The sequence below is a fragment of the Enoplosus armatus genome, chromosome 14, assembly GCF_043641665.1.
Source record: "Enoplosus armatus isolate fEnoArm2 chromosome 14, fEnoArm2.hap1, whole genome shotgun sequence".
Classification (NCBI taxonomy): Eukaryota; Metazoa; Chordata; class Actinopteri; order Centrarchiformes; family Enoplosidae; genus Enoplosus; species Enoplosus armatus.
The window spans coordinates 17,319,810-17,334,076 of record NC_092193.1 but is presented as its reverse complement, the minus strand read 5'-3'; the positions used below and the strand labels follow the sequence as shown (position 1 = coordinate 17,334,076).

The window sequence follows — 14,267 nt, the reverse complement described above, 5'->3', positions numbered from 1 at the left end:
CAAAGACAATGCTAACTGATATTTAGCAGGTACAATGTTCACTATGTTCACCACCTTAGTTTAGCATGTTGGCATGCTAACATTTGCTAACGAGCACTAAACACAAAGTACAGCTGAGGCGAACGGGAATGATGTGACTTGCAAATGAAAAGTTGTAAAACTTCACTTCAACCTTGGCTTTGGCTGCCAGAGTTTATGTAAAACTAACATGTGATCAAAAAAATACCCGTTACGACAATGCTCAAAGCTAATCATGCAAATCTAGGCTCTATATTTTTATATACAGTATATAGGGGTTGTATAACTATATTTAGAACAACAGAGTTTTCTATGCTGCAAAATTTTACTGAATTATTTGTGAGAGTCACGAGTTACGGTGATGATTGCGATGATTAAACATGATGCTAACAAACTCTGAGTTTTATTCATACATCAAACAGTAACAGGTTTGTTGCATGTTGTGGTCCCCTTGGCCTAAATAAGTGTGATTACACTGGTTTTATGTAGGTACTGGTGTAACACTCGTGTGAAAGCAGACCCTGATATTCTGTTTTGTTCTGCTCTGCCTATGTTTAAACTACTTCCTCACCAATGACCTTAATAATGAATCATGTGAACTACAAAAACGTTCATATTAACTCTCACGGACCCATTCTTACTTTCTGAGTCAAAGTGGGTGAGATAATTTAACATGGCTCCAATACAGTTTCACTTCTTTCAAATATTTTATTGAAAGAAAGGCTTACTGTATGTCTTTAAACCAGGATGAGTAAAAAAGCAGGATTTTCAGTGGATGTAAAGACAAATAATGGCATCTGTAAGTGGTATCAAGTAAAATATATCAGTTATGCAACCCCTTACTTTCACTTCTGTCGAGAAGATTCAATTACTTCTTAGGATGTATATTTTTTATTTATTTAAGAGAGGCACCTAAAATCGTGATAAATGTTTGGCCTCATTCAATTAGTAGTGTAGTGCAGTGGTTGGAGATGAACAAATGGAAGCCCATTTCTGCCACTGGGTATTAAAAAAAAAGTTGCAAGTAGACATTGCTTTGGTTTGAGGGGTCACAAGACAGAAATGTTGTGCTAACTTTAAAGGTGAGTATACTGGTAATATTTCACACTCTCAATATAACAACATAGGCCTCAACACTGAGGTTAGGAGTGGCTGATTGGATAGGACAGGAGATTTTACGGATTTCTTCTAGCTGCCACTGTTGTTAATCTACAAGGTCCAACTTGATTATGACTATCAAAACTCAGTGAGGGTCTGCTGTGTGTATGATTTCTCTGTTAATGGTGTTGGAGCTGGTAAACTGCTTAAGACATAAGAGCACTCAAAACACATGGGGTTAGCAAATGTAGTCTGCACGACATAACTCAATTTAGTTGATCACTTTTTCTTGCATTCAAATACAGGTTGTGAAAACTTTACAGCTCGCTTTTGGATGTGTATGAAGCTGCAGGTTTTCCCTCTCACAGCTACTTCCTGTTCAACACAGCCCAGTCTGGTCCTGAAAACCACATGCTAATTCATGTGCATCAAGTCCTTGTTTCAGTGGCAAGTTAACTCTGGTCTATACTGGTTTTTGTTTGGTTTGTGTGGTCTTTGTAGTATGTCTCATTCACAATGATGTTCGCTTCATGTTTATATTCCGTTTACTGCGAAGCACACAGTCTTTCATTGATTATGTGTTATTTTTATCTGTGAGAGTCTATTAAAAGAACAATCCTTACACGTGCACATTTCAAGCATACCAATGACTGGTTAAACGTGTCCTAACAAAGAGACAGTTGAGCTCGAATATCTTTTTGATAAAGAGCCATAAAAAAGAGGAAGTAATTGTCAGTTTCAGATTCTTACACAAACAGTCTTTCAGTTTTCTGAGCTTGTGACCAACATACTTTTAGCCCTGCTAGCAACATGGGTGTCAATGTCAGATTTCTTTTGTCCAAGACATTGGTTTATAACCAAATACCCTCAAATCTATTTTCATTCCCACCAGCCTCAGCTGTAACTTAGTGTTAAGCGCTAATTAACAAATGTTTGCATGCTAACATGCTAAACTAAGATGGCGAATATGGTAAACATTATCTGCTTAGCATTAGCATGTCACTGTGAGCATCTTAGCATGCTGACGTTAGCATTTAGCTGTGCCAAAAACAGCCCCGCAGTCCCACTTTATTTAATAGCTATCATTCATTACAGTAATTACTTCCCAAAGGAATCAAGGAAATCGCATTATCTTTTTCTGTTACGCCCCATCTACATTTCCATTCCTATCTCCTCCCCTATATCATGTATCCCCTTCATTCCTCTCTATATTCATATATCTGTAAAATCTTCATAATAGGATCTCAGTGTGCACACACTCCAATTCTCAGTGTATACTTTCTGTCTTTCTGGTCTTATTCCATCTAAATTCACATAAATTAACTGAATTCCTAATCCTACGAATTATCGTCTCCATTTTGTAAACTTCATTAATAATCTCCTTCCACTTTCCTATCTGTAGTGCAGTTGGTCTCCAGTTTTTGGTTATCTGCTTAAGTGCTGCCACTCTTAAAATTCTAAAGAGGTACTTATCAGATTGGTGAGAAAGAAACTGAAGTGTTTTACCCAGGAGTAATTGCTCTGGAGGATGTGCATTGAAATATCATATCTATAATTTAGTTTATGTGCCCCCCTATTAATACTAACAACAGCTAAGATTTCCTGTTGTTCAAGTAATGCTACAATATTAAAAACAGGCTATAATTTCAACTACATAAATGAACAAACAAAAGACTCAGATTATACTGTATATGAAAGCATACTATACCTGTAATGTCAATGTCAGAAATTACAAATTGGGCCATTAAATCATGTTTCTACTGCTGATATTGAATTCTTCCCTCCACAAAATAACTTTCTCTATATTGCAACTTCTAATGTTCCACTGGCACTTTCAAAAACAGTTTTAAACCCACTTTATTATAATCTTAACACATTAATATTGATTATATTATTATATTATCACCTGTATAGCAAAAGTGGGAGGAAAAGCCCTTTAAAGAGCTGTAAATGTAATGTAACATCGTGAAATTAACAGCATTTTGAAGAAGCTAAAATTTTAATAATGCCAAAAAATGAAGAGCCAGCAAGGATCGTGGAGGAGAAGTAATCCAGAAACTGTGAAAGAAAGACACACAGCAGGAACGGCATGGAAAAACAAAACTGCTAAAAGGAACTTGTGATTTGACCTGTGACTAAGAATAGCACAGGCATGAATGGTGAGCTAAATGACGTAGAGATTGGATGACTCTCAACAGCCCATGTAATGCATTTAACAGTGGAGAATGTGATGGGGGTTGTGGTACACAGACAAGTTTTGTTCTATAATTAAACATTAAGGAAGAGCACAAGGCTCGACACACTTTGACTGTTCATGTGGCTCCTTCTAATTACGTAACAATCAGGCTGTACGTCAACAGAGGTTAAAGACAGTGACACACAAGGGGGAAAATAAGTGCTGAGACCTGTAGTTCAGAGAGAAACATGGTGTCTTGACATCACAGTCGGATTCCACTCTGGCTTCGACCCTCATCAGTGAGAAGAGAGAGTCAGGATCCAGTGGTGAAGGTCTGGGGTTGGAAATCTAACTGAAATCATGAAATCGTCATGCGTACCGAGAGATACAGAGGCGTTAGTGTAATTCAAATTCAACAATGAGTGGGCTCTCTAATACATCTCTGGACCTCCAGGACACAAAGAGAATGTGAGTACAGAATATCTCATTTGCAATGCAATGAGCCTTATTAAGACAATTAGACTTCCTTAATATTTCTACTGTTATCCTCTCTTGTAGACATAAAGCATTGAAATCCAGACTACATAACCTCATCCAGAGCCCATTACCATGGGGGAAAAGCAACAGGTGTGTTTTTTTTTTTATCATACTGCATGTTAATGTTGAGCTGTCTAATGCTTTCTTTAAAATAAGAAAAACGTCCTTTTCCTCCGTCTGCAGAAAGGAAACAAATGAAACAAGCCTACTGGGAGAATCCCTTGAGACACTCCTTTCCCAGAAATGTAATTTTCATCTGCTTTCAAGCAATACAAAACGAATATCACGGTTGGTTACTGTTTTCTTTATAATGAAGTTATGTTCTCGTTCTCTTGTGTAAAAGGTGGACAAATAGCATTTCGGGACTTTCTGAAATCAGAGTTCTGTGAGGAAAATCTGGACTTCTGGCTCGCCTGTCAAGAGTTCAAAACCTTTGACAGTCCAGAGGAGCTAATACGGGCGGCAGCAAGTATTTATGAAGAGTTTGTCAGGGCTGAGTCTCCCAAACAGGTAAAAACAAACTCTATGAGATGACCGATTAATACGCTCAAACCCAAATATAAGCTTAGCACAAGAAAACACAGTTTCATGAAGACAGGCTGAATATTCAATGTGTTTATTGCAAGACTGACAACAAGTGCAATTTTCTGAGAAAAAGCTTCGTCGTTGAAGTCCTAAAAAAAAAAAAGACCTGTTTACTGGCCATGAACCACAGCAACCAACGTTTTAAATAGTTACTTTCCGACTGTGGTAATGATGCAGGTGGCTGCACATACTGCACAGTATGTACTGCACAATACATGTCCAAATCAAAACATGATATTCAGTTATTTTAGCTGTATTGCTTTATATATCTTTGTAGGTCAACTTAGATTTCTACACAAGAGAGATCATCAGCAAGAGTCTCCAGCAACCAAGTCCATCATGTTTCGTTGTGGCACAGAGGACAATCTACAGCCTGATGGAGAACGGCTCCTTCACACGCTTCATTCAGTCTGAGCAATACCAAGTCCTATTTGATGCAGCTTCTAAGCAAAGAGGCCTGCGGAGGCACCGAAAGGCCTTGAAGATAAAGAGCACTGGAGACATAACACAGCGTGATTCAAAACCAATCATTCTGCATAGTGACCTCTACCTCTTGCACAAGGACTGACATCATGCATGTTGATGGCATAAGGTGTTGCACAGACAGGCTCAGGAACTTCTGTTGGCAGACACTGTGCAGGCACTTCCCCTTCCCTCAAAATGTTACCTCAACAACATAACGTCTGACAGGACTGACAGCTCTGAAAACATACTGCAGGCGGAGCCATCTGGTGCACAGTGACAACCGGACAGCACCAAACTGTGGTTTTTGATCTGTCCCCACTTCTGGCTGGGACAGATTGTGCCTTGAATGTAAACCTCAACATTTATGGTTCTATTCAAGTGAATTGCACGTGACTGCAGAACTGTTTATAAAAATGTAAATGCTTTTTCCATGTATGCATCATGAAGCGTTGTATTTTGTGGTAAATTCATAAAAATTGTTAAACTGTTGCAAAAAACTCATAAACACAACAGACAGGCTATCTGTGTCTTCATTGGTGTCATAAAAATGCATCCTGTGTCCTTTCGGTTGATGTGCTACTGCCATCCAGTGGTAATTGGGAAAACTAGCCACTGGTCTGGAAAAATAGGTTATAAAGGTTGTGTGCAATAACATTTTGTGACAATGAAAGGTTTTATTCGCGTAGGCTACATGATTATTTATGAACTCCCTAATTGTTCTTCACTCGTCTGAACTCACCAGAAAAACACAACAAAACAAGATGTAACCAGCAGTAACACTGAATGAATGGAGGTTTCGTCTTAGCTGGAACCTGTTGTATATCATATATCCTCACCAATTCCCACAAATAAACAAGTCAGATTATTATTTGAAAGCACATGGCTAAAATAAGCTCCAGTAAATCTGTTTCCTTCTTTGTCAGACAAAAGAGAATTTCAGTTGTCTAAATGCAGTCACTTGGTCTTTACTTAACAAGCAATGTCTTGTTAAGTAAAGACCAAAGAAGAAAATAAGAAAACAGTCAAATCGGTGATTGTGTTTGCTTTCCTACTTATGCTGATTTTTAAATCCAATCCATTATTCTTTGGCTCAGTCGTGAGCAGCATCAGTGACACAAAAATGATGAGGCCTTTTTCATAGCAGACATTTTGACTTGTCATAGTAAGACAACATAACATTTGCAATGGCTGTGTTCTGTTCAAGTCTCCCAATGAGTCACCTGTGGTTTTCCTACTGTGACACATCAAACTGTCCTCTTGGTGGCCTATTGGTGGACACAGTCTGGCTTCATCAAAACTACTGCTAGACTTGAAAATGGAAAAGACATTTACAGGATGTACACCACAAGTACTTCATGGTGTCAGAGACCAGATAGTCTTCACACTGAGCACTGGGTCAGCCCTCGACATCATCGTCTTCTTCTGTGCCTCCTTCCATGTTCTGTAGCCTGCCAGTAGCATTTCTAATTTGATTATGGAAATAGTGGTTAAAGCATCAAGGTGAAGGAGCAGGTAAAAGGGGAAGAAATGAGATGAAGAATGCAGGAGTGCATGGAGACGCATTCAAACATTGGAGTAGAAGGATGTAGCAGAAGAGAGAGAATGTATGTATCACATGTACAACTGCCTGTAACCACAATATGATTTGGGTGTCAAGGGGAGTTTTGGAATTAATATTTCACTGAGAAACTTGCTACTCTGCATGGGACTCAAAATCAAAATCAATGTTTTATGACTTACTACTGTAAGCCGAAAGTAATGCCTAATGTAGGCAGGTGCCTAGCCATGCTGAGCTCTACTAGCTATCACAAGAACCTTGAATTGGATTATGAATTTGATGGGGGAGCCAGTGAAGCGGAATCAAGGTCCTGTTCAAAAGCTTAGCCGCAGCATTTTAGACCCCTTGTAGGCGATCCAAGGATGTTTTGCTGAGGCAAGTGATGAGGGAGTTACAACGGGATGAGATAAAAGCGTGAATTAACATTTCCATCTCTGCATGTGACACAATGGGTCTGAGTGAATGTTTCTCAGCTGGAAAAATCAAAATCAAGAATCACACAAGAAAAACACTTGACATATTGGTCCTGAGTCAGAGCCTGGTCCATAGTGACACCTAGATCTCGTAGGTGATGGAGAGTAGAAATAAGAGCTTCTGTTTTAAAGGCATATGGCGTAAATGAAATGTGGAGTTGAATATAGTCTGCGAGTTGAAAGTGTCTTATTATCTGTCCAAGAGGAAGCGTAGGAGGACCAGAGATAGCCACCCACTGCCTAAATCTGTCGATTAGGATCATGTGGTCCACAGTGTCAAAAGCTGCACTGAGACCCAACAGACCAAACCAGAACACTCTCCTGATTCACCATGCATCAAGATATCAGTAGGGACTTTGAGAAGAGCTGTTTCTGCACTAGTAAAAACTGACAGTAGACAAATCATAGTGTGTGAGTGAGAATAAGGGAGGGAGATGTGGTAGTGTGTGGGATTGTACTCTGTATCCCAGCATCCATCGCGGCCCCGCCCCTGGTTATCTCTCAGACGGTCGGAGGGGAGGCCTCTTCGCATCGAGCTGCATCAAAAACTTGAGCACTGTGCACATATATTGTGGTAAGTTCATGTGTATATCACGTAGGTGTAGACCGTACAAGCTCAATGTAGTGAAGGTTGGCGTATCAAGGTAGCCAGCTGCCCATCCCAGGCGAGCTGCATCAAGCCGCCGAGCCCAGCTTTCCAGTGTCCGGCTAGGAAAAGGCTCAGATGTGGGACTTTGTGGTTTGTGGTTAGACGGGACGGGATGGCGAACATTACTCTGCAGCTGCAGCTGAGAAACGTTAGGAGTAACGTTAGGTTAGATATTGTTTAGTGCAAACTAATTAGCTGGATACATATTTACCATGAATATAACATTGTTGAAATCGGTTAAACCAGTTGGCTAACGGTAACTAACTTCGCATTGCCCAGACTGCCTTCTTCTGCTAGCTTAACTAAGTTAGCAAAACTGAACTGGTAACGTTAGCTTGTTAGTTGACTAGCTATATTAGTTATTATGTATGCTTAAGTGGTCTGCCATCCTCTGTTATCAGTCCAGTGTGTCTGTTATGTGTCTCATGTGTATCATCATGTCCCGTAATCGGCTTTAAGTTATTTCTGTCAGGTCACCGAGTAAGAGTTGTTGCTTGCGAAGTCAACGTTATCTCGTGTTCATGGAGGCTGTCTGCTCTGATTGGACTTGAACTGGCATTTTGGTAATGTCATGGATTTGAGAAGATGCATGATTTGCAATGTTTGGTGCTGCGTAATCCCATCCCACACCAGCATCATGACTGGGAAATTAACTCTGGCATAATTCCATTAAATCTGAGCTATGGTTAGTACATTTAGTCCAATGATTATTTTGATCAGTGTCAGTTTGATCTGACGTGTGGCAAAGTTGAAAGAGTTCTTCCATCAAGTATCAACCAGTCCCTGTGGCCAGTGAATGTAAAAGTTAAATTCCCTTTCACCACTTTCTGTTTCAGGCCTTCGCTAGTTTTACAATGGAGCCATCGGGAAGTGCTACGATGAGCAACCACACCCTGAACTCAACAGGTGGTGGCTGCCCATGGGAGGTCAGTGACAAGGCCAGACTGTGCCGCTTCCTCTGCTATGGCTCGGAGGGAGACCTGTACACTGCCAGAGAGGAGGGTCATGTCAGCATGGAGAGCGCTGGAGCTCTGCTCTCCCTGCTGCAGGAGGGCCGAGGTGCTGAAGTGGTGGAGGAGGTAAAAAGGTTCGCTCAGGATGGGCGAGCTGTCAGACTGGGCCCCTCCTTTTTTGCCTTGGCTTTGTGCTCCCAGCACTCAGAGCTGAAGACCAGGCAGGCGGCGTTCAAAGCTCTGAAGGAAGTTTGTTGTGACCCTGCCCACCTGTTTTCTTTCATCCAGAACAAGAAGGAATTGAAAGAGGGTATGAAGTGTGGGATTTGGGGACGTGCCCTGAGGAAAGCAGTGTCTGACTGGTACAATGAGCAAGATGCAATGAGTCTGGCTGCGGCTGTGACCAAATGTAAACAGAGAGAGGGATGGTCACACCAGGATCTGCTCAGGCTCTCTCACACCAAACCAGCTAATGAAGGTGAGTTTACACAGACCCACATTAAACACAGCTATTTACAGGGGATGGGCAAAAATATTATTCACCTCATCTGTTGTATCTGGCCTGACCCTGTACATTTGTAACCCTGTCCCGACTAACAATCTGTAAGATGTAAGTTTTAATCCTACGTCATGACTTCAATGAGAATAGACCACTTAAGCAAGACTGTAAAGGTCATACCTTTTGTGTTTTCAGCAATTGCTTTGATCAGCAAATATGTAACAAAAGGATGGAAAGAAGTCCAGGTTGCTTACTCGGACAAAGAGAACTCGGAAGAGGTTGTCAAAGTGCTTTCGTATCTTGAAGTGGTGGAGACGGTCAAGCACAGTTGTGATGAAACGGAGGTCATTAATTTAATAGAGGAACACAAACTGGAGAGGGAACAGCTGCTGACGGACCACCTGAAGTCCAAACAGGTGAGTGTTTAGTTGTTTTTTTTCAATGTTGTCATGTGATTTAGACTGGAGGATTATTTTCAGAGCTTCCATACACCAATATATGTATATATGTAATGGTATAATGGCAGTGACTCCTAATTAGCAGTCTTTCCCACTGGTTGAGGATTTATTTGTTATTGTTGTAGTGCAGTGTTTCATGCTGGTAGGAAGTTCTTGACTTCCAACACTTCAGTTGCAAATCAGCATTGCATTGGCAGGGTATTTCTCATTTGGAAATATTTTACAACTGAGAACAACTGTGGTTGTTTTTCTCCTGGAGGTATGGAGAGCTTTGTTGAAGGAAATGCCTCTCCAATCAGTGCTAAGGATCTTGGGAAAGATGACGTCAAACAAAATTCTTGAACCAGGAAGTTCAGAAACACAAGCTGTATGTGATAGAATCCAGAGTGAGACGACACTAAAGACGGTAGGACCCATAGATTTTGGTAATTAATCAACGGTTATGTTTTTAATTAAACATGAGTCTGTGTTCATGTATTTCATGTCTGTCTTGAAATCGCCAGGCGAAGATCCACCCTTTCAGCATACTCTTGGCTTCTGAAAACTACAAAAGAGGCCAAGGCTATCAGGGTAAAACAAAATGGGAACCAGACAGCAACATCCTCAAAGCAATGGACTCTGCTTTTTACAAGAGTTTTACGGTAGGTTCTTTTTATTTTCACAGCTTCTCACAGACCATCAAAGAAGACCAATAGCATTAGCCAACACTTAACCTTTCGCACTGTCGCAACTCTGTCCTCAGAATGTGGAACCTGTGGGTAAGCGCTTCGTAGTGGCAGTAGACGTGAGCACATCACTGAGCAGCATAGTCCCAGGGACATCAATCAGCACTGCTGTCGCTGCTGCAGCTATTACCATGGTAAGACAATACTAGAACTAGACAGCAACACAGTGTGTGGGTACTTGTTGCTCCAGTGTGAACAGCTGCATCTGTAAGCAGGGCTCAGGCTGCCCCATCTTTGGAGGAAGCCTGGGACACAGAATTGGTCTGTTGATACATACTGTGGATTCCTGTGAAATTCCTTCCACACTGCTATTATCTTAGTCCACAAGCCCTCCATCATTGTTTGCGCGTGTGTGTGTGTGTGTGTGTGAGAGAGAGAGAGATTCATTTTTGTAATAGTTATGTCATGCTTTTCTCTTGACTTCTGTCACAGATTTTTGCAAGGTCAGAGGCAGACACACATGTGCTGGCCTACTCTGAAGGAGCTTTGGTTCCATGCTCTCTCTCTGCTGACATGACCCTCGCACAAGCAACAGTTGAACTGGTTAAGGTGAGGCATGTCACAGCATCAAAGAAATGAATTAGAGTTACCGATCAGTATACTGTCGGGATAAGGGAATTTTACAACCATCTGTGGCTGCATTGTATCTGTTATAAATTACAAATGTAGGTCAGTCCAGTAGCAAAGTAGCGTTGCGTTCACATTGACTTCACTGGACATATCTTGCTGTTGAACTCCGCTTCTGACCTTTCCTCCGCACTGTGTGTTCCAGATCCCGGGTGGGAGCACAGACTGCACCCTTCCCATCACATGGGCCACAGAGAATGGGAAAGCTGTAGATGTGTTCATCGTTCTGACCAATAACCCGTTGTGGACGTTTACTGCCAGCCCAGTGGAATCTCTAAAGAAGCATAGACAAGTACATTAATTCATTCATGTCTGCTTGGAGAGGAGATTTAATTGAATAATGTTGTTTTGTGATAAAGATCGTTTTAGAAAATAGGCTTACACAAACGTCAGGTAGAATTAATTTGCAATTTGATGGGCACAGATTTAATCGGGCAACAGCGGCACCCCCAGAACTTTTTCTTAGGGGTTTCCATATAAGTGCCATTTCCTTCAATATGGAGCCTTCAATCATGACCAATAAAGCTGCTCTTTCACTATAAGGCTCAGTTTATATTGCACGATGAAATATAAAAATATTAGTTTTTCATTGTTTTCTGTATGTTCAGCAGTGACAGATAAAATGTTGTCTCATAATAGGGTTGCCCCCCAAAAGTTGAAGATTGGAATTATCAGTCTGACATTGGTCACTGACTGAAATTCTTCAAGTCTAGCAGTCGTGTTTTGTTTTTTTTTGCCAGTCAATGTGCAGTGTGTGTCTAGGGAAATTTTGGTCCCCAGAAGTAGCTGCAGAGTGAGTGCTCCTCCTTTTCACGCTGCTCTCTAGGGTAAAATCATTCCACTATGTCAAGTTATCCCGATATAGTCTTCTTTAATACAGCATGATGTTCATTTTGTAAATTATGGTCCCATTTAGAGTAAAATAGACAATGAAGCAGGGTATGCTTGAGGGCATGGCTACCTTGTGATTGACAGGTCACTACCATGGCAACCTGCCAAAAGACTCAATGCTGTGATCTGCTCCTTTTTTCTTTTTTTAATTTTCTCTCAGTCACATTAAGTAAAAAAACATTTTGACCCCAAATTATGAACAACTTTTCATCAGTAACAGAAGAATTAAGGGCTTTTTAAGTAGACATGAGCATACATACATGTACTTTTTGCAGAAAGAATTAACCAAAATAACAAAAATATTTTTTTGTATTTTCTCAACAGAAATCAGGAGCCAGTTCGAAGTTGGTGATGTGTGGGCTGACTTCCATTGGACACACCATCGCAGACACAGAAGACAGGGGTTTATTGAGCATCTGTGGTTTTGACCTTGGAGCTCTGCGCGTCATTCGTAACCTAGCCCAGGATCTGATCTGATAAAGTACCGGGTCTCTGAGTCATGTCGTTAGAGTACAAAAAGAAGGCACAAAGTGGACCAATGTGGCTCACTTAACGTGTAGAGTGCCCTAAAACAGCACTAATCCAAAAGCTGAAATGCTGACATTTACAATTCCAATTTCTCATTTTGTATTATGTCGCTTACAAGTCAATTGACAAAGTGTCCAGCGGGCTGGACAATGAAATGTTATGTGCATATATTTTTTTGAAAAAAGTGATAAGACATGATATGTCATCGCATATCATGCTGTCTAGAGTTTAAGGGCAAACAGCACTCTGTATGATGGGCTGTATAGTGCTTTGATGGTTCTTGGTGAAACACTAACCCACAACAATGAATTCCACTAATTTGTAGCAAGATGTTGGCAGATTAAATAAGAGGAACAGTGTAAGAGTCAGAATGTTAGAGGCTTAGTGCAACTATAGGTTTATTTTAAGGGGATTCACTGTAGTTTCTAGTATGTATCTATGGAATGAGTTTAGCAGGTTTGATGTGACAGTAGAGGCATTTTAAATTTGAAAGCCTTCCCTTCTGTTTTATGTAGCATAACTATAAATTATTGATAGATATACTGTAAAAGAGGAATTGAAACAAAGCACCAAAAGTCGGAAAAACTGCAATTTATTCTGTTGACTTTTCAAATTCTTTGATTTATTTGGTCATCTAGAATTCCATTTACAAAACACTTGCCTTTAGCCTAGCTACAATTTTTTGTTGTTGTAATAACATTTGTTTTCCCCTAAGCTCTTGTCAAATTTATTCTATAAAAGAATACCCTTGGTGCTCTTAAATGTGGTGATACATTTTTGGGGGATTATTTGGGATTTACTTTTGTGAAACAATAATGCCAATGTTTGGCACTGTAAATCAATTTACTGTAAGTTGGAGCGATGGACTCATTTTAGTCTGAATTCTATGCAGTACAATTTGGATTTTACTGTACCATTATGTCCCTAAAGGACAAATCATAGCTATTTAATAACTGTTTACCAAGACTGAATCTGCTAGCACAGTTATGTTTCTGTATTTTTGATATGAGAATGTTCGTTATGCAAAAACTAACAGATAATTGCTACTTTCCTGGAATAAAATTAATTGAATGTACTTTTGTAAAACATGTAACAGTATAGACAGTATAGAGATTTAAAGTACAATGCTTTATATTTCTTCAAACACAGAAGAAACACACACTGCTTACAGTGTTTTAGCTTTAGGGGCCAATGCATTTTGGGGAAATGCAGGCAAACCACTACAGTGGTGCTTCTTGTTTTAGTTGAGAGCAATTGTTGTAATTGCTGAAAGCATTCACTAAACACGTTACTCATGTTTCAGTCTGGTATAATTGACTCTTTATGAAGAAAAATAAATTCCTGACCATGTTACTGTGAAGGATTTTTGTCCACACATGCCAATGCTATCATTTTCGATGTTAAAGACAATGTCCACTGTCTTTTTGGCTGAAAGTCAAAATACTATAAAGCTAAAATATTTGGGTAATATGACTGTTGATGCAACGTTTGTAGTTGAAAGTCTGACACTAGAGTTATTATGAGGAATGGTAGTTCACAAGTGTTTTACCACCATGATTAACTTCTTTTCCATCATATTGTCTGTTGTATCCATTTTGCTTAATATGCAAGTACTTGACTGTAGTGTCAATGTAAATCCCTAATAAACACTGCTGCTCTTCAAATATTGTTGTGTTTTTGGCTATTTCTAACTTCTTTGAAGTTAGCATCACTTTATTGTGCATATGTCACTGACTGTGACTAAAGTGTCCATCCTGTGGATGTGTCCTTGAGCAAGGCACTGCGACTCTATTAGTACTGTGTTTTCCCGTGCTGAAACACAAACTAGTCAAAATTAAGAATTACGTCCATCAACGGCGGATATTTCATTCAACCTGGCAAACATTGGGTAAAATGTGTCTACTCACTGCCAGCGTTGACAACCCTGTAACCAAGGGGAAATTGGTCTAAAAAAGTTTCATTCAGATCAGGCATCCTGCGAGACCACATGATGTTGATAACTGGGGGCCTTACAAACACACTACACC

The 14,267-nt window shown here is 40.1% G+C and overlaps 2 protein-coding genes across 2 annotated transcripts; both read left to right on the top strand.

The window, feature by feature from the left end:
- The first annotated feature begins 3,571 nt into the window (after positions 1 to 3,571).
- Positions 3,572 to 5,391, top strand: LOC139296736 (regulator of G-protein signaling 21-like). Its single transcript, XM_070919220.1, has 5 exons — positions 3,572 to 3,760; positions 3,851 to 3,919; positions 4,013 to 4,074; positions 4,173 to 4,339; positions 4,692 to 5,391. Exons 1-5 carry the CDS (start codon positions 3,711 to 3,713, stop codon positions 4,980 to 4,982), a joined length of 639 nt encoding a protein of 212 aa, XP_070775321.1. The 5' UTR covers positions 3,572 to 3,710; the 3' UTR covers positions 4,983 to 5,391.
- Positions 5,392 to 8,403: 3,012 nt separating this feature from the next.
- On the top strand, positions 8,404 to 13,904 carry ro60 (Ro60, Y RNA binding protein). The gene is made up of 8 exons (XM_070918680.1): positions 8,404 to 8,990; positions 9,207 to 9,427; positions 9,729 to 9,875; positions 9,973 to 10,110; positions 10,212 to 10,328; positions 10,627 to 10,743; positions 10,967 to 11,113; positions 12,037 to 13,904. The coding sequence occupies exons 1-8, from the start codon at positions 8,414 to 8,416 to the stop codon at positions 12,187 to 12,189; spliced, it is 1,617 nt and encodes a 538-aa protein (XP_070774781.1). The 5' UTR covers positions 8,404 to 8,413; the 3' UTR covers positions 12,190 to 13,904.
- The last annotated feature ends 363 nt before the right edge of the window (positions 13,905 to 14,267 follow it).

Coding starts and splice junctions, on each gene's coding strand:
- LOC139296736 (XM_070919220.1), top strand. CDS start 3,711: ATGAGTGGGCTCTCTAATACATCTCTGGACCTCCAGGACACAAAGAGA. Junction 3,920..4,012: donor CCATGGGGGAAAAGCAACAG/GTGTGTTTTTTT, acceptor CTCCGTCTGCAG/AAAGGAAACAAATGAAACAA. Junction 4,340..4,691: donor GGGCTGAGTCTCCCAAACAG/GTAAAAACAAAC, acceptor ATATCTTTGTAG/GTCAACTTAGATTTCTACAC.
- ro60 (XM_070918680.1), top strand. CDS start 8,414: ATGGAGCCATCGGGAAGTGCTACGATGAGCAACCACACCCTGAACTCA. Junction 9,428..9,728: donor ACCACCTGAAGTCCAAACAG/GTGAGTGTTTAG, acceptor TTTCTCCTGGAG/GTATGGAGAGCTTTGTTGAA. Junction 10,744..10,966: donor CAACAGTTGAACTGGTTAAG/GTGAGGCATGTC, acceptor TGTGTGTTCCAG/ATCCCGGGTGGGAGCACAGA.